Source organism: Plodia interpunctella, chromosome 21, assembly GCF_027563975.2.
Source record: "Plodia interpunctella isolate USDA-ARS_2022_Savannah chromosome 21, ilPloInte3.2, whole genome shotgun sequence".
NCBI lineage: Eukaryota > Metazoa > Arthropoda > Insecta > Lepidoptera > Pyralidae > Plodia > Plodia interpunctella.
In genome coordinates this window covers 6,963,131-6,982,537 of record NC_071314.1, presented here as the reverse complement: position 1 = coordinate 6,982,537, position 19,407 = coordinate 6,963,131, and the positions used below count along the sequence as shown (strand labels likewise).

Here is a 19,407-nt window from a genome sequence, read left to right as displayed (position 1 = left end):
AAGACGTTCCGCTAGGAACGTCTTAATGCACTTCTTCTGGCACTATCTGTCAATACGCCACGAGTGGTCACACTGTTTTTTATTCGTATAACAAATCACATCACTTATAATCTTAAATAACAGGCCAGTGTAAGCGTAACACGAGGAGCACTAGCAAGAAATCCTCAGCATGCACCGCAACATGTCTGTCTGTCAGCAGAGAGCCCGCAAACCCAGCGTCTTGACGCTTTCCTGGGCGCGACACTTGACCATTTTCGTTGTGGAAATGTTTCGTGTAGTTACCACATTGTGCTGCAAACAAAGGAACGTGTGAAACTGAAGCGACCGACTGAAACAGATCAACTGTTTAAGATTTTTCTGAGCTTATTATTATTTGAAGTGAAAACATCTAGCGGCGTTGTGCTCTTTTTTGATGAGTAAAAATTGTTAAACTCGCGTCAGGACACGTGACCTGATCGAAAATTCGTAAGACGTCAAAAATGCACAACGTTATATTCAAGTTTTCACTTCTGCCGGCACTCCCGGAGTGTAATCCGTTTTCCTTTTCTCGTGCTGGTCTTCAACTGCCTGACTTGTTTTGGAATGAACTTTCTGACTAGTAATTTTGAGTCTGGTCATACATTGGTTACCGCAATAGTATTTATCTCAAAAGTAATATTTATGCTAGTAGCTAGCTTAGTAATAATTACGCGCTTTCTTTTTATTTCTGTGTAATCTGAGATTTTCCAGGTTTCTTCCTTTTTTATTAATTTCCTACTTTTACTCCTCCAAACGTTTTACGTCATCCACATTGTCTCGTCACAGAAACTGTTTTCGAGAAACATTTATATCAAATTAAATATAAATGCGGTCTGATGCTAGCTAAAAATAAAAAAATCACCTAAACCCTTGTTTAGTTTTACACTTCTGCGCTCTCTATATTTTGCACCATTTCGCAATAAATTATTATAAAGGGAAAATTAGGCGTAATCCAGTTAGTCGATAAGATCAAAGCGTTCCATATCTTCGATTCGTCCGCGTAATCAGCTGACATTATTTGCAGACGTCAGACCGTCGCATTTTTCTATACTACTATTAATTATTTATTTATTCCTTAAGACATACATATGTGTAAAATATGCAGATATTTCTCATTCATTACATAGCCTTTATCGTATAGGTCAATATAATCTTTGTTGTGTAACCTTTCCCTTTCATAAAAAAGATTATATACAGTTCGTAATTTATCTATAGGTTTAAATGTTTTTGCTAATATAATTAAAAAAAATGGAACTCAACCATCATACCATTAAACTCAGTCCAAGTTAATAAACTATTAAATAAAGTACTAGCGACCCGTCCTGGCTTTGCTCGGGTCAAAACATAATAAAATTAAAATCAGTGCAATAATTTTTGACTTTATTGCGAACAGACAGACGCGGTAGAGGACATTGTTTTATAATATGTAAGGATAATAAAGACGTCTCAGAATTCCACTAGATAGCAACAAATACCTGGGTGCCAGTGGGTTCATTAAAGGGCCAGCGAAGGGAGGCTTATCCAATATTTATTAACTTATTTCAAAGAAAATCGTATAATTAACACCATCGCCCCCTCCTGATAGAGTAGTGGATGTAACAGAGTCGACGCGAGTGTTGCCGAGAAGAAATCGGTAGGTTAAATAGGTGGCGAGATCTTAATAATATCAACAATCGAAATCAACGAAGATCGTTCAAATAAATACGTAATTATTATCGCTTTATGATAGCATAAGACTATATGGAAAGGAGTGTAATGTTTATTTCCGATCAAATTAATTTTGTACTTAGTTCTATAATTTTTATTTAATCATTTTTGTGATTAATGTGCTAATTTGTCGCACGCACGATCGCAAAAATGTTCCAATTTTTTACTTAATCACTATTGATATCACACAATAAATAAACAATATAATTATATTACTTAATAAAATAAACTTTAGTTTGTTAATGTAGTATTCATAATTAAGATTTAAATTTATTTAAAGCTTAATTATGAATACTACATTAATTTAAATAAAAAAATAATACTACATCACCGTCGTCGTGCGGTAAAGTTCCCAGAAGGCTGGCGACATCCTCTTTGTATGACCAAACTTAATTAACTTTTATATATCCGTCCTTATACGAATACCTAAATATTGATAAAAAATCAAATAACTTTTTCCTCTGCATACCACCTTTAGCCTTCAATTAGTATTCATCCACACTCCTTACGTGTTCAAAGTTAATGAGAGTGTGTGCCGGCGTATTTTTGAAATTCAAACCCTTTGAAATTATATGGGGACATAGCGAAAATATGTTAATGTCACCTGTGAAGCGGCTATGCGGGCAAAATTGATTAAGTCCTACGAAGAAGTGCTGAGAACGTTTGCAATATTCATGCTAATATACACTGAGAAAAGGATATAAATTTAGTCTGGTATTTACTTTCCCCACCGGCTTCGTATGGGCATCAGTAATCAGATTACGGCTTAAAGCAACATCGTTCTTCAATGTTTATGGCAACTCTTTGGAGATTTCATCAAAAAAATTATAGAAAACTTCAAATCCAAGTTCTTGCGTGTCGTGTTACTCTAACACAAATTTTGTATTAACCTCGTCTTGATTTGGTTCTGTGTGGATCACGTAATCATCATGTTACATACACGTTGCATGATCGACACACAAAAAAATTATACAAAATAGTGGAAGTATCCAGTCGTTAAATTTTCAATGGACTTGGACCGTGGCTATTGTCATATTACTGTGTGATATTTAAGTTCGTAATTGGCTATTTTTAGTAACCTTATTTTTGAAAGTAATGTATAAATCTTACTTCTTGGATATGGACTTCAATATATCCTAACAATTTATGATACTTATGAGTCGTATCATGAGGTATTTATAAACCTAAAGCATATTGGATGATGTCATAACAATGCTTATCTCATCCATCAAAAAATCGTTTGATATCCAACAATTCTTAACGCATAGGCACTAATACCCGAACACCCTTGTTGTCCTTCCAATTCTTCCGACCTGAACCCATAAATAATTGATCAACTAATCTGCATACGTCACAAGTCCACGTCACAACAGTTATGATCCGACGGGTTATTAGCCGTCCTTATCGCACATCTTCTCGTTTTATGTACACTCATTGTTTTTGCGAACTCATCATACTGAGAGGGGTTGGATTCGAATCGACATTTCGTATAAGGGCTTGTAAAAACTCCATACCAGAGTGCAAATTACACATTCCCCTCAACGTTCAACTCCTCGCGCAAAATTCGCCTCTATTTGTTTTGTAATAGAGTTCCAAGTAGTTGTTTGTCATTTGCTGTGATAAGTTTGTCAAAGGCTACAAGCACGGGATATATGCCTGAATTATTTAGTTGGCAATCGTGCATCCGTATTCTGATCATTTCTCTCATCGGTATCGTACAGGACTTCTCTCGCCGTCTCTGTCGTTTGTCGATCATGAGAAAGAGAGGCAACGTATCACAGAGGGTTTTTTGTTTTGTGTAATATCCAAAACATTTCAGAGTTGATGTCTAATACGTTCGGGGCTGCATATTTGAATGTTGGTTTAGTATTCTCCTGAATAAAACAAGGCTATTAACGTTACCGTCGCGGGAATCGCGAGCAAATCCAAATGTATTATGTACTGTATGCTACGGGCTATTAAGTTTTCTAGAATGAATTTTCTATAGGTCTGGTGTGTACCATAAAGTGTTTGATGTTTAGGTCGTGCTTGCCCAACAATTTCACTACACGATTAAAAAGTATATATTTTCTTTTAGTTTGATTTTTTTTTACTCCAAAAACATCATGCTTATTTCCCATAACAGTAAGCTGATGATATTGTTATTTTTTAACAATAGGTAATCTAGTAACGTATAGTCAATACAAGTTTATCGTTTACTATATAGTTGCGCTGGTTTAAGTTACGTTTTATAAACAAAGATATCCCATACTGTAGTACGGGAAATGAAAAAAGATTTCCCGTACTACGGGAAAATGAGTTGTAACAACCAATAACACCCAATTGAGAATTCCAAATTAACGTCCATTCGTAGCTGTCGAAGTACAAGACATTTTTCCCGCCGACTGGCCAGCGAGGCGGGCTCCGTAAATTAAAATGTGAATAATTAACACCGAGCTCCCCCCCTCGCCCCTCTCCACAAACCCCCCCATACAACACCCAGATGTATTAGTTTTAAGCTCTCAGTTCGTATGAGCACGATTTTAGGGCGCTCCGAAGCTAGTTGTCGTTTGCACTCATAATCGCTTGGCAGAATTTTTAATTTCTTCCCAGGGTGGGTTTGCTCGGGCTCTGGTGCGAGCGAAGGAATTTCGCCTGTAATGACGTTAATTTCTGGTTTAGGGTTAAACAAGTGTTTGAAGACGTGGCTTGAATAATCTTGTAATCTGTCTCGAATATATATAATAATATGAATGTTTTTATTATCAGTCCACCGTTTTTACAGTCTTGGTAAATATAGCTTTTTTATTTATTTATTGGGCTCAGCAAACAGTGACACAACAAGTTCTTATAAACTAGTGATACTTACTTATAGCTACTTTAAATAAATAAATATATGAAACTAGCTTTTGCGCGCGGCTTCGCCCGCGTGAATTTCCCACGGGAGCAGTTATTTTTCCGGGATGAACCCTAAGTCCTTCCTTCTCCATACTTCAAACTACATGTATGCAAAATTTCAAGAAGATTGGTTGAGTAGAATGAGCATGCAGAGGTAACAAACAAACTTACTTTCGCATTTATAATATTAGTTGGCATAAAAAAACAATTACTACATAGATGATATTATTTTTCAGTGATTTAAATATACACTCTGCTTCACACCTCTTTTCCAATGAGGGTTAGATAACAAATGCCTCAAATACATCCATGGCACGAGCCGACGCCTCCAATCGAGGGACGGTAATCAACTGCGGGGCCAATCACAACACATAACTAATTCAATTCAGATCGCGTCTAATTTGGCACAGTCCAGTAACAGTATTTTGTGGTGTTGATCTAAAGAGAATTAATGGAACATGTAAATTGGAATTAGACGTTTTTTTTGAGATTCCAACTTGACGTTAAATAACAATGTTGACAGCTGTGCTAGCGTTATAAGCGTATAATGCCTGCACGATACTGGCTAATATGTTTCTTCTAAAAAAAATAATCGAAAGTTAAAGAAGCAATTGTTTTGTTTATTTCGATGACGTATTGATTTATTAAATATTCGGAAAAGTAGAAATTTGAATTCAAAATTTCTACAATTCATTTTCTTCATAAACCTGTGAATCCCAATGGAACGAAATAACAATTTATAACCAGCCAGTCTAGAACAACGACAGATAGCACCCCCCAGAGCTTCGGGCACATGCATATTAAACGTCACGCACAAAAATAGAATAAATTAATAATTCTATTTTACTATTCAAACTCCCCCTAATTTTATCTAGCGGCGGCGCAACTCTCGAATCTCGAATTATAGGCATCTTTGAGAATTAGATGACTAATATTTTATATATTTAAATGATATTTTGAAGACAGAATTTATTTTAATATAATAAAAGTATAACCGTACAGTTCTGCTTTTGTTATTGAAGACCCAGCAACAATCTCTTAATGAATTTCCTCTTCTCTTCTCATCAGCAATCTATGAGAGCATTCACAGAATTAAGTCTCTCTCTCTGTCTCTCATTTGAACGTGTTCCCGGTTTCTTCCACAGCCTTTGAGCGTCGGAGCCCAGGGTCCGCTTACCTACTTTTTCGTCTCCACTTCGCGCGGTCATCGCCATCCCTGGTTGTCAGTCTATTGACAGAATTTAAGTATGTACTTGTTTTTAAACTAATAGTTAAATACGCCACTTAATATGGTATTCATTTATTGCCGAAATAAACAGTTGTTATTATTATTATTATTAATTATTATTTTTCGTTCCAAAGTAAATGAAAGTCCTTTTTTCTATTTCATTATTTCAGATTTGAATAATTGTCACACAATAGTTATTTAAAAAAAAATTCATAATCCCAATCCCAACTAATAAATGCGGAAGTAAGTTATATACCGTATATTGTATTTTGTTTGTTACCTCTTCACGCATTATCTACTGCTACTGCACCGATTATTATGAAATTTGGTACACTGGTAGAAAATACCCTGGAATAACACATAGGGTACTTTTATCCTGAAATTCCCACTAAGCCCCGTGGCGCAGCTAGTGATAAATATTTCCTTCTTGAGCACGCATGTGCTTTACTTTCGAGAACCAATAGTAGTCTCACGAAATATTATAGACGACATCAACCGCATACAAAACAACAATATATTATAATTTTGTTTTTTAATTAAAACAACTCGATTGGTGACCCTTTCGGCCATTTTTTATCTGCCCCGGCCAGATATATCGTAAATCGTTATGTATTTACTTTTGGCGTTATTGGGAGCTCCTAAATTTAGCTTTTGTATAAATATTTTCAGTACGCTTACATGTTTAATAACGTGTAATATGAAATGCTCGGGGCCATGTTTGTGTTTTAATTGTTTTTGAATTTAATTGATTCAATTAATGGTTTTATATGAACAAAGTCCACTTGAAGAGCTAACCTATTATTTTACCGTGTAAAGTTTCATAAAGCATAGCTGATGATTTGGATAATTTCCTGTCACTCCAACCTCAGATCAAATTTTAATATATTTTTTTAAACCTGTTTAAAATATTTTTTATCATATTCGGATTTTTTTTGAGATCAATACGTTTAGGATCATTTTTTATTTAAATTAATTTAATTGGTATTTATAATTTTAAAACTAAATTATAAATGCCACTTTTCGGTTTAATTTATAGTTGTTACATAATTGGGAAATATCATCATCATCATCCGCAGCCCCTCGTGACCCACTGCTGGGCATAGGCTATAATAATTGGAATATAATTGGAAAATACATAGTCAACCTATTAGGTCAAACGTAGGAGCTACAAGGATGTTGCCTAGTTTAAATTTAAAATAAAACACAGAATGTCTAACCGAAATATTTTCAAATCAAACAAATTGACATAATTACCTCGTAATAAACGTTATCAGTCCTATACGCGTTGATCACCCGCTGCAATCAAACTCATGTTCGCGGCCCATACATAATAACATTTATTGGCGTTAGAAAAAAAACGTCCAATCGGCGACCATCCATTGTCCAACGCAAATAATCGTAAATTCCGAACGGACAAAATATAATAAATTGCCGATGAGATCCGCGCTTCAGCATTGGAAATTCGAAAACGAATTAGACTTTATAGCGTAAGGAACAAAGGTGAGTTTCTGTGGAGCATCGTCAAAAATTGACACCGTTCGGTCTATATTTGCGCTTAACCCTCCAGCGGCCTTTTTTCGTTTGTATCCGCACACTGGCTGATAGAACACGTTTTTCAAATCATTAAACAGTTCCGACCGCGGTCGCGGTCGCCGGCAAAAAGGAACGGTGGGAAAAATGCGGAAAGGAAAAAATGCGAAGCGTTGGTCTGCGAACGGAGCGAAGTGATCGTTGTTTCGACACGATAATGCTGTTGGACGACCACGGGTTTTGATACTTTTTGACGTATTCCAAGTTTGGGACGGCTATATAGGCTACACATTGATTGACGTGACATTACTCGAAGTATTTTTTTCTTCGTACTGTGACACCAAAGTGTTGTAGATCCTGAGAAATTTCTGATGTTTAAATTTAACTTTTATTAAATACTCTGATAAATATATACAAAATAGCGATAATTCTACCATTTTACATATAAGTAGTTGAAGGAATATTTGAATTATCAAGAATCGAGAGCTCAATTTGACTGATGCTATGCCCCCTATTTATGTCACTGAGCTATCGAAGTATGTATACTTGCAATAGTAATAAGTAAGACTGACCGATCATATTCTATAAGGCAATCAGACAGTCAATTACACATACTCGTTCTACTAAGCAGATATCATTTGTCTCACAGTCCAAGAGATATTGGAAGCATCACGTAGGGTATAGTAAGTTCCCTTGTAATCGAAATCCCTTTTGATAAAAGTATCAAGACTAGTTCCGCACGAAACTTTCCACCAATTCCTCACATGCCATCGACACAGTATCCGCCAACACCGCACTTTAACCGTATTGTAAACTGGGCGGATATCCGCAAATATGCGTGGCACAGCAGCTGAATCGGCGGATTTTTAGACGATCGCTTTTTATCTATGCAGCAACAGGTTTGGGCTATATTTCATAATTGCTACGTGGGTAAATAAAACTTTCCACTAATGTTCACGCCTTTTCTTTATTTTTTATTTATTTTTTTATTGCTATCGCAATAAACCATTTTTCTACTATCCTTTATGATGATGTCGAAGCGGTGGTGGTGTAATGGTTAAGATTAGCCCGCCTGTAAACCAGATCCCAGGTTCGAATCCTAGTCGTACCACACGATTTTATATACCAATCTGACCCATGTATAGTAAAACTACTACACATGGGTCAGATTGTTATTGGATTGGACGCATATATAAACGAGTGGTGATGAAAACTCATCACCACTTGCTTCCAGTGAAGGAAAACATCGTGAGAGAACCTGCGCTCTGGTTGATTATCAACTTGTGTGTAACATGGATAAAGCAACGCCAAACCACTCCATTAATAATGCCAAGAAAGTCGTTAAGTCAATTGTGTGTTTCATTTCACGTAATGACCACGACCCTCAGCCATGAGGAATAAAACTATGATGAGACATGATGATATAGTTGTTTATTTCAAACAACGAAAAAATTGGAATCAAAATTTAATCATAAATCTCATCCCACTGGCCGCGTTTCCTCACTGAATGGCCATGGATATCCTTTGAACCAGGTATCAGCCAGAGCGAATGACTATGCCCCAAATCAACGTGATGATCTTGAAAGAAAGCTGGATGCTCTTCTTCGGATTAAGTTACCTGAATTTCTTAGCGCTAATATTTCGTATTCCGATAAATCTTTGATAGCCTCTTGGGTTGACATTACCCAGCAATGGGAAACTAAAGCCGGCTAATAAATTCAAATTCAAAATTCTTTATTCAATTTAGGATGATATACATCACTTATTGACGTCAAAAATTACTTAAACTAAGTCTACTGCCGACTTACAAAGCTCAGGTGAAGGAGAAGCGGCGCAACAAACTTCACCGCAGACTTTTCTCCAAGGACGTCAATTAACAAATATATATATATGTATATATATATATAGCTAAATGTACAACACGTACGTAATAATATACGTAACATATGTTATGAGGATACTGCACCATGCTTGGGCCAAACATTATTGTAATATGCCTTTTTAGGCAATTTGTTATAAAAACGGATACAGTTCCCAACAAAAGACGTTCTAAATTTGGCCAACCGATGCCCGGGGACAGACAATTTATCTTTATTATGTAAGGCTGTATCAGTGTAATCACCAACTTTTTAAAATAAGTTTAAATTTTTCCGGACATGCATAATGTTGTCAAATAATAAAAAAAATATTCTAAAAATATCATGGGCTTAATGATTAGAAACAAAGATTAGGGAGATTTCGAATCACTACCTTATCTACGGTTACGGCGGTGACTGTTATATGGCATTAAATTCACCAATAGTGCATATATCAAACTTTTAAAGTAAGTAAACGGGAGGGAAAAATCAAGTCAATCAAAATTTGAAAAAAACTGGAGAAACAACCTGCCAGGATCGATGTTTTAAAAAAATATTCAGCTCATTTATCAATACATATAATAAGACAGTAGAAAAAGAATTCTGTACATTGAATATATTTACACAAAAACAAAATAAGGCGAAAGAGTCATAGTAACAACAGAGTAAGAATTTGAAAAAAAAAAGTCTGTCTGTCTGTTTGTACACGCTAATCTTCGGCACTACTGGACGGATTCGAATGAAATGTATGAACAAATCACACAGATTGAGCTAGCCCCAAAGTAAGTTCGAGACTTGTGTTATGGGATACTAACTCAACGATATTATATTTTATAACAAATACATATATAGATAAACATCCAAGACCCGGGCCAATCAGAAAAAGATCATTTTCCATCATGACCCGACCGGGGATCGAACCCGGGACCTCTCGGTTCAGAGGCAAGCACTTTACCACTGCGCCATCGAGGTCGTCACAAACTTTTTTTGTTATGTAGCTATTAAGTCTGGGCAACATATAGGATATAAATTATTTTGAAAACTGGAATACCTGATGCAGAACTATGATGGCCCAGCTAAACTATAGGAAATATGGAAACGACGCCTTAGCAAAAGTTGTTCAGTCTGATGAGTATTTTCATTGAGGTATAAAAATCGAAGATCTGGAACATCTGATGTAGACACATGATGGTCCAGCTAAACTATAGGAAATATGGAAATGACGCCCTAACAAAAGTTGTTCCGTCTGATGAGCATTTTCTGTTGAGCTATAAAATTGAAGATCTAGAACACGCGATGCAAACCATGTTGGTCGAGCTAAACTATAAGAAATAAAGAAATGACGCCTTAACAAAAGTTGTTCAGCCTGATGTCCATTATCTGCTGAGGTATTAAAATCGAAGATCTGGAACACCTGAAGAAGAGTCATATTTTTTTAACAGTTTGGGTTTTTTAACAGTTACCTTTCGATATCGACAGGTGATCTATCATTAAAAACTTGCCTAAACTGGCTAAAACTCCAATTGATGTATAGAATATGCCTTCGAGCTTATGTTATTTTCTCTTTAATAATTTTGATTCTATTAATTTTCCTTACCAAAAATGGATCGGCTACGCGAACGAAGTCGCCGGCATCAGCTAGTTTGCAATAAATGTAGAAATTATACTAAAATATGAATCTAAATCATTACCCTCATTTAAGCTAAAAAACATAGTACTGGAAAAAAATCAATAACCCTAAATCATCGAACATTACGGAGATCCGTTCAAAGCCGCAGAAACAGGAGCAATATCTTCCGAAACATAAAATTCCAAAAAGTTTAATGGAAGTGGAATCCCGCGGACCAATAAAACATAAAAATACCCTAATACATTATAGAAAATTCAAATTATAGATGATCCTGTTATAACGGAGGAGTGGGCACTGGACTGTTTTGCATATAGAAAAGCAATTTTTTACGTAAAGGATAATTTACATGTGGCTAGTACCTGGGAGTTTAGTTACTTGATGGGTTGTCGAATGGGAGAAAGAATATGGTTAGTAATATAAACTTCTTATGCATCAAATAAATTGTCTATGAATTTTCTATGTTAGTTTGTGGAAAAGGGAAAGGTTGGCCTTTGCCTAATTGGGGCACGTCAACAAAAAATAAGAAATAAGTTTAGGCGGAATAACAAAAATTTTGAGAAAGAAATTGAACTTTTTCATCTAAGAGCAGACAAAACACCTATGATTTGATTGTGATTTACTATTCTTCTTTATAGAATGTCAATTCCTTAAATTTTATCTTATCCAGAGATTTTTTAATAGTAGGCTTATTATTATAAAATGTCTAAATCTTTGTCTTATGCTATGTGTTATGCATTTTGTACATATACTATGTAACTAATTGTATTGTACTATAAAGATTCTAATTTTCTATGGTTATCGATTGAAATTAATTATGAATTATTGAGATGTAAAATACTTAATTATTTGGAGTTAATTAATTTATGTATAGCTATCTCTTTTTGTACATATCACATCCTTCAAGACGGAGCGGAAGCACACATAAAGTAGTAGTAACAAGTACTATCGTCATGTGAAGCTATTGTAATGGTATAAGCAGTTTTTCCTCAGCGCAGTGGACTGGTGCAAGAATTAATGGTGTGAAACTTCGGAGCGGGCGAGGAATTTATGTCAGTGCACGTACCCAGCTGACTGCGTCGTTTTTACCCCGGTCAGCAATACGTATCAGTTGTGAAGTTTGACACACTCGCGAACAATACTTGCGCGTGACCTGGGCTATGCTCGTGTTAGCACATTCACATATTTAAATAAAGCGTTTGTGTTTTTCCGTTGCCATTAAATTTTAAATCTCTTCTAGAATATCGGACATTTATAGTATTTCTGCATACTTAAAATTAAATAATTATCTTTACATGCATTACGAAGTATGTTAATACAATATAAAGGTAATTATTTAAGTTGAAGTATGCATTTATTGTTATGATGATATATGTCACATATTTTATCAACAAATCTTATAAAATAAGAATCGGTTTCAGAACAATTTCCGACCTCGTAAAAGACGCCACGTCAGCCATTAGAATTCCTTTCACAAAAATGTAACTAATTGCTGCGAACAATAACATCGATCACAGGAGAATACCGCCATTCAATGTCCTTCGGATCTGCATCAGACGATCGCGAATTGCGACAATCAATTTTCATTTGTGACCAAGGAAAAAACAGTCGGGGAAAAGGGCACAGATGGCAAGCCATTTTTAATCGTCGAAAGAAGAAGAATCCGCAGTCAGCCGCAGACAAATCGACTATAATTAATGACGTGCGCACATTTTTTTTTCCACTCAGATACCAATAAAGGAAGCCACATTACAGGAGGGACAAAACAAAACAGTGCCGGGTGTCGAACCAAAGGCGAATTTATCATCTAGACGGCAGTCGGCGCGACCGCCAATGTCCATTTGGATAATGCCCAACGCGATTAAAAATATAAAAATACCCCACCACCCACTAGGGAGGGGGGGGGCGGATTTTGACGGAGGACACCACGCTGAGGACACAAAAGGATTATAAATGAGAAGGAATTTTAGATAATATTTGTACGTTGGATGTGGATTGTAATGTAGGAGATCGGCCGGCGACGGGGCCCCTTCCCATTCGCCTCCCTTGTTGGGGAATCGCCTTCCGCGATCCGCTCCTAATGAGTGTTTGTATCAATTTGTTGTATTGTATTTGAATATTTTTGTGCGTTCGTTACGATTTTAATCCCTTGTGGTCGTGGCAGTCGGATCGATGTTTTTATCCTTCTTTTTTTTTTTAATTTTAATTCGCGTCCGTTTGATCGTTCGTTTGTTTGATTAAAGGTGTCGTCGTTGGGAGCTTTTTTTGCGGACCGATATCCGTTTTCGTTTTGTTCTTGCCCTGCAATTGACGATAAAAATTCAATACACTTTTTCCCTTGTTCCAATTTTCTCGATCGTTTTGTTTTCCACCGTTTATCTCTTCTAGACTTCGTTTTAGGACTTTATTGGTTTCATAAATTTTGTATGCTCTTTTGAACGATTTTGTTAGTTCTTTTATTTATTGCTTGAATGTTTGCTGCAAATGCAGAGTTTAATTGCTAACTGCTTTATATTCTGGACCAAATAATAAACAGACTTTTTATAAAATAATATAATGAATTCGTCTTTTATATATTTGAACAATTAGAATGTAATTTAGGAAGGGTTACAGAAAAAAAATCAACGAATGTAACCCACGATAGTATGAAGGGATCGGGGAAAAGGTTCTCATCATAATTAATACGTTTAAAAATCGTATTTAAAATCGCGGCACGGAGACCGAGAAAAGAATAACACTCAACGACACACAGTGTTTTCAATTCATTATCTCCAAAACAAAATTTTCATTAGCCCCGAGATTTCCTTTTTAAATTTAATTATTCATATTTAAATTAAACAAAATATAATAGAGGGCCGGCAGAGTAAAAAAGCGGCTTTATCGTATCATATTTTATTAACAGAATTTATAATTCTACACCGATTCGAGTAAATCCACCGGGGGGTTTGGGCGATCCCGGGGAAAATATTTATGAATGCCAAGCAGAAAAATCCACAATAATATTTCAGGGTGGACGTGAGTCTTGCTTGGCCCCGATCTATTTAAAAAAGAGGCCCGGAAGGACAAAAGGGCTGTGCTCGTAAAAAAACTGGACACGTATAGAGGCAGCGGCGGGGTCGTCGCTTTGTCTACTTCTTATTTTTTACCGAATCGGAACGCTTTCGCGTTTTTATCGGTTTTTGTTCCGGAGATTCTGCCCGGTCCGTTGTTATAATGTGCCGTCATTTGTAATTTCATGTTTTATATGCGACGTTTTTTTAGTTACTTGATAAATGTTGGGTCAACTCTTTCTGCTTCCCCGGCGACCGTGTTTTTGACTATTTTCCATTGTTTATTTTTCAGCTTTTAACCGTTTTCGTACGTTTTCTTAACACCTCGTTGATTCCTTCGTCTGATTTATTCATTGATTACTAGCTGCGCCCCGGGCCTTCGCTACCGTGGAAATTTCGGGATAAAAATACCCTATGTGTTTCCAGGTTATATTCTACCCGTGTAACAAATTCCATGAAAATCGGTCCAGTAGATTTTGCGTGAAAGAGTAACAAACATACATACATGCACACATACTCACAAACTTTCGCATCTATAATAATATTAGGATATTCCTTTCTATTTGTTTGTTTGCTGTTTCACTTTAGTATTTAACGAAAATCTTCTCCATATCACGTTCTTGTCTTGTAATATCAAAGTGTCCTTCATTATGTTTCAAACTTTTTCCATTAGCACATTACAGTATACTTTCTGATTAATCGCTTTGACCTTGCCAAAAAAAATCTACATTGAAATAATCACATCGACGTCTCCCCAAGCAAACTTTGGCGGCTTCAGCTCAAACGTCCAATTCGCACTAATCGCGTTGTCCTCGATCCAGTTACACTCGGTAATTGAAGACAACTTCCACATTCGGCCGTGTTGCAGCCGTAATGGGTGAATTTTGACGGGCGACGCCTGGGAATCAAATGCACGGTGTTGCAGTTTCTATGTCCCTATTTTTTCCTCGATATTTTTTTATTCCAGTCTGTGTAAGCCTGTGAAATTGATAAATTTTGTGTCTTAATATTTATTCACATTGATTTTTACCATATCAACATTTGGAATCTACTAAAAAAGTGCCTGTAAAGATCAAATTTCTAAATAAAACTTTTTTTTTATTATGTTTCCCAAGGGAATGAAGCCCACATGATTCCTGAAAATTAGGTCATTTAATTATTAAATGTTAGTGGTTGGCTAGATCGATTCTGGTTTGTTTTAGTAGTAATTAATAATTATCTACGAACAAATCACACAGATTGAGTTAGCCCCAATGTCCGAAACTTGTGTTATTAGATACTAGCTCAACGATACTTTACTCTATAACATATACATATATATATATATAAACATCCAAGACCCAGCTCAATCTGAAAAATAACATTTTCCATCTTGACCTGACCGGGGATCGAACCCGGGACCTCCAGTGTAGCCGTCCGGCATGATGACCATTAGGCCACGGAGGTCGTCGTTAGTACTACCCTTATCAAGTGTTTAAATTGTTAAATAAAAAATAATATTAATATTAACACTCCTGTATAAATGTTAACACTTATTGATTCTACAATCAAACCATATCATGAACTTGTCATGTATCGTGTTAAGAAAATAAATAAAACCCTTGTGATAAAGATCTCGTAATATTTCTAAATAAATGTATCATTTGTTAAATAAAATCTTTTTGAAAATAGTATTCACTGAAATAAGGTTTTCTAAAACCGCTGTGTACAAATATGGAAAAGCATGCAATATCTACATATGCGTGAACCGACAGGTTACAGCGTTACTTCGCCCGTGAGATTTCACGTTTCAAATTACATTGCTCAGAAGTGGGATTACAATTCGACCACTTCTGAGCCCGGATAAAACTGCTAGTTGGGCGAACTGTCCGTCAGTTATTGCTTATTGGGTTTGTCTGGGAGATGGTACGTTTTGCCTTTATAATATGTAGTACAGTCTACAGCACATCAAGTTACCCTGCATGAACCTCTATGGCACTATAATAGAGGCGATTTCGCAATGAATTTGGCTAGGTTGATGTGCTGTTGACTGTACGTGAATTTATTGTAATACTAGCGACCCGTCCCCCGGTTCGCTCGGGTAAAAAACGTAATAAATTATACACCTATACCCTCCTCAGGAACCACACTATCTATTGGTGAAAACCGCATGAAAATCCGTGCAGTAGTTTTTGAATTTATCGCAAACAGACAGACAGACGCGGCAGAGGACTTTTGTTTTATAATATGTAAGGAGAAGAATAACCAGAGTTATGATGAAAAACATTTTGAGGAAACCTGCACACTGCCGTCGTATATCTGATTTGTCTGGTGCCTTTATGGGCCTTGATTCTTAAATTTTGACGACCCCGGGGGCGCAGTGGTAAAGTATCTACTTGCCTCTGTACCGAGAGATCCCAGGTTCGATCTCCGGTCGGATAATGATGGACGGAAACACTTGATAAGGGTTACTACCCTTATTAAATAAAAAATAAATAATTGTTAAATAAAAAATAATATTAATATTAACAATCCTGTACAAATGTTAACACTTATTGATTCTACACTCAAATAAAGCATTATTAAGTTTTACTTTGTGTCATTGAGCCAGAAGAGTAGGTAAGTTAGTGTGTCACTCAGAAATAACGTAGCTTCAGCTAAATCGTTATAGTAGTTTAAAAGATCACCCGTACTCTAACCTCAAAACATATTTGTATGTAAATAATTTAGTCCAGTGACTAATCATAAAGGAAATTTAGGGCTGACTCAATCTATTGACGTATCTCTTTATAGATATCATAATAAATGTATACTTCCTGTTATCCAGTGTGTTAAAACTAGTACCAAAACTGTTGTCAGTAAATATATATATAAATAAATATATTATGACAGATCACACAGATTGAGCTAGCCCCTATGTAAGTTCGAGACTTGTGTTATGGGATACTAACTCAACGATACTATATTTTATAACGAATACATATATAGATAAACATTCAAGACCCAGCTTCATCTGAAAAATATCATTTTCCACGTTGACCTGACCGGGGATCGAACCCTCCAGTGGACCTACAATACATAAAATCTTAAAACACTTGTGTTTTAAGATTTTATGTATCAATTTACACGTGTTTTTTTATCTTTTTATCTATAATGTCCTCGTGCGAAGCCGGGCTACGTCGCTAGTATTATAAAACATTGATATAAGCGTTGTCTCAGCTCCGGAAGCACCCTGTGTTCAGGTGGTTTCGACCCACCCCTATTATCGGAGGAAAAAAGGCTTCATTCATTATTCTGTGTGATAAATACAGTGAAGGATTCGCGGTCTCACCCTTACCCTGGGCTAATAATTTGATTACGGCAGTCATTTTGTTTTTTTCTTCCGTTGTCGCGGTCAGAGAATGTTTAATCGGGCGTTTAGACTTTGGTTTTGCGGATTGAGTTGCGTTTAACTCGACCAATGGTTAATATAATGAGATTTTAATGAAAGATCCCCAAATTAAATACCGTGTCGCGTTAAAACCAAGTCCCGTGTCGCGTCTGTCTGTATTAACGTCATAAACTCAAAAAACTATTTAGTTAGACCATCCGCTATACAACTGTGAAAACCGCATGCAATTCCATCTAGTAGATTTTGCGTGATGCGCTAACAAACATATAGACAGACATACCGACAAAAATTTTTAAAAAATGTTTTGGCTTCTATTAGTCTCATAAAAATCCCCCATAATTATTTTTCATTAATATCTCCTACAGTGTACAGACACAACCTACTTTTTGTTTTATTATATGTATAGATTTTTCCATACAGGTCGCTGCGCTGTCTACAATGTATACTATGTATGATTAATCTGAAATGGTTCTATTTTTCTGATTATGGTTTTCGTCATATTTCAGGAGTGCTTCCCTCGACGAACGGTTTCTGTACTCCCAAGGTGAAGTGCGAAGGGTACACTGGCATCCGACCTCGCTGTCACATCTGTTGGTGCTGGTGTCGGATAACACTATCAGGTGAGCTCCAATAATAATGGGAGTCTAACATTCTAATTGGGACAAAAATATTTTTTTATATGTATGTTTGTAACGCGATAACTTTCACACCGTTGGTCTGATTTTGATGAAATTTAAATGGTATGTAGGATATGCCAATAGAATTTCTAAGTTTGTGGGGCATCAATATCGGTTCAGTCGTTTTTGAAATATTCACAATTTTGTAAAAATGTATTGTGTTCGCGAGCTGTAAGTTCAATTATTATTTCTGTAGTTCAATGTAGTTATCTTTAAGTAACTAGACTTTACGCTACTGAATGGTGGGTGCCATTCTCCTTTTTAACCCCCGACGCAAAAGAGGGGTGTTATAAGTTTGACCGCTAAGTGTGTCTGTCTGTGTACGTGTCACCGTAGCTCATCAACGGGTGAAGCGATTTGGATGTGGTTTTTTTATTATTTGATAACTAATTTTATGCGGTGGTTCTTAGATATGTTTGATCAACATCGGTTCAGCCGTTCAAAAGTTGTAGCCAAATGAATGTTGAGAGCCGGGTTTTTTTTTAATTTGTCTAACAAACTGATGTTATACAACTGCACAAATATAGAGTGGCTTTTTATATATCTTTGTGCAGAAAGAACACGAAAGGCACGAGTGGTGTATAAAAATGAAAAATCAAATCGTTTATTCAGAAAGCAGGCCTTCACAGGAACTTTTCCAGGTCATATTCTAAATTAAATGATATTTACCAAAGCTACAAATTACTAGCATTTCGGAACGACCACTGCTGAGAGGAAATACCGTAACTTATTTAAACTGTCCAGGTCCCTATCATGCCAGAAGGGCTTTACCAATCTTTTAAATATAAATTTATATTTTTTTCTTTTCTCCGTGAATATAACAATTTAAGCACACAATAAAGTACATATCAGCCTTTAAATTCATCTATACTATTATTATAAAGAGGTAAACGTTTGTTAGAGAAACGTTTTCAGAGATTACCCGCTTCAAACACACAAATGTGTTTGAAGCGGGTAATCTCTGAAACTACCGAACCGATTTCAAAAATTCTTTCACCATTAAAAAGGTACATTATTCAAGATTGCTATAGGCTATAAATTATTTCGAAATTTCCACGGGATCGAAGCCCCAGGCAACTAATAATAATAATAATATTCCAGGCTTTACAACATAGCGATAAAAAGAGGGCCAAAACTTGTAAAGATCTACACGATTGGTGCAAAGCCGTGCAGCCAGTTGGCCGGGAAGACGATCCTGGACAGTTTGGGAGACACAGCTGTGGACTTCACCTCCGTACCTGGTTCGTCGGACCTCCTGATATTGAGGGGCAACGGGGACGTGTATATGATGCAGTGTGAACTAGAGCCGAAGAGGTATGACACATTTTTAATTATGCCGAAAAAATGAAAGACTTAATATTAAAGACCCTACTACATGTGAGTAATCAAAATTTAATATTATCGTTTATCACCAAAGTTATTGAGGTTTGCGTTTGTCCACAATTTTCAATGAATTTATGGACGTAG

The 19,407-nt window shown here is 36.1% G+C and overlaps 1 protein-coding gene across 1 annotated transcript in view; it reads left to right on the top strand.

Moving 5' to 3' along the window:
• mbo (members only) overlaps window positions 1-19,407 on the top strand; it is a 119,767-nt gene that overhangs the window by 82,434 nt on the left and 17,926 nt on the right. The window contains exons 3-4 of the mRNA XM_053761455.2: window positions 17,770-17,883; window positions 19,042-19,254. Of these exons, the coding sequence (XP_053617430.1) occupies window positions 17,770-17,883; window positions 19,042-19,254 (327 nt within the window). The remainder of the gene's footprint in view (window positions 1-17,769; window positions 17,884-19,041; window positions 19,255-19,407) is intronic.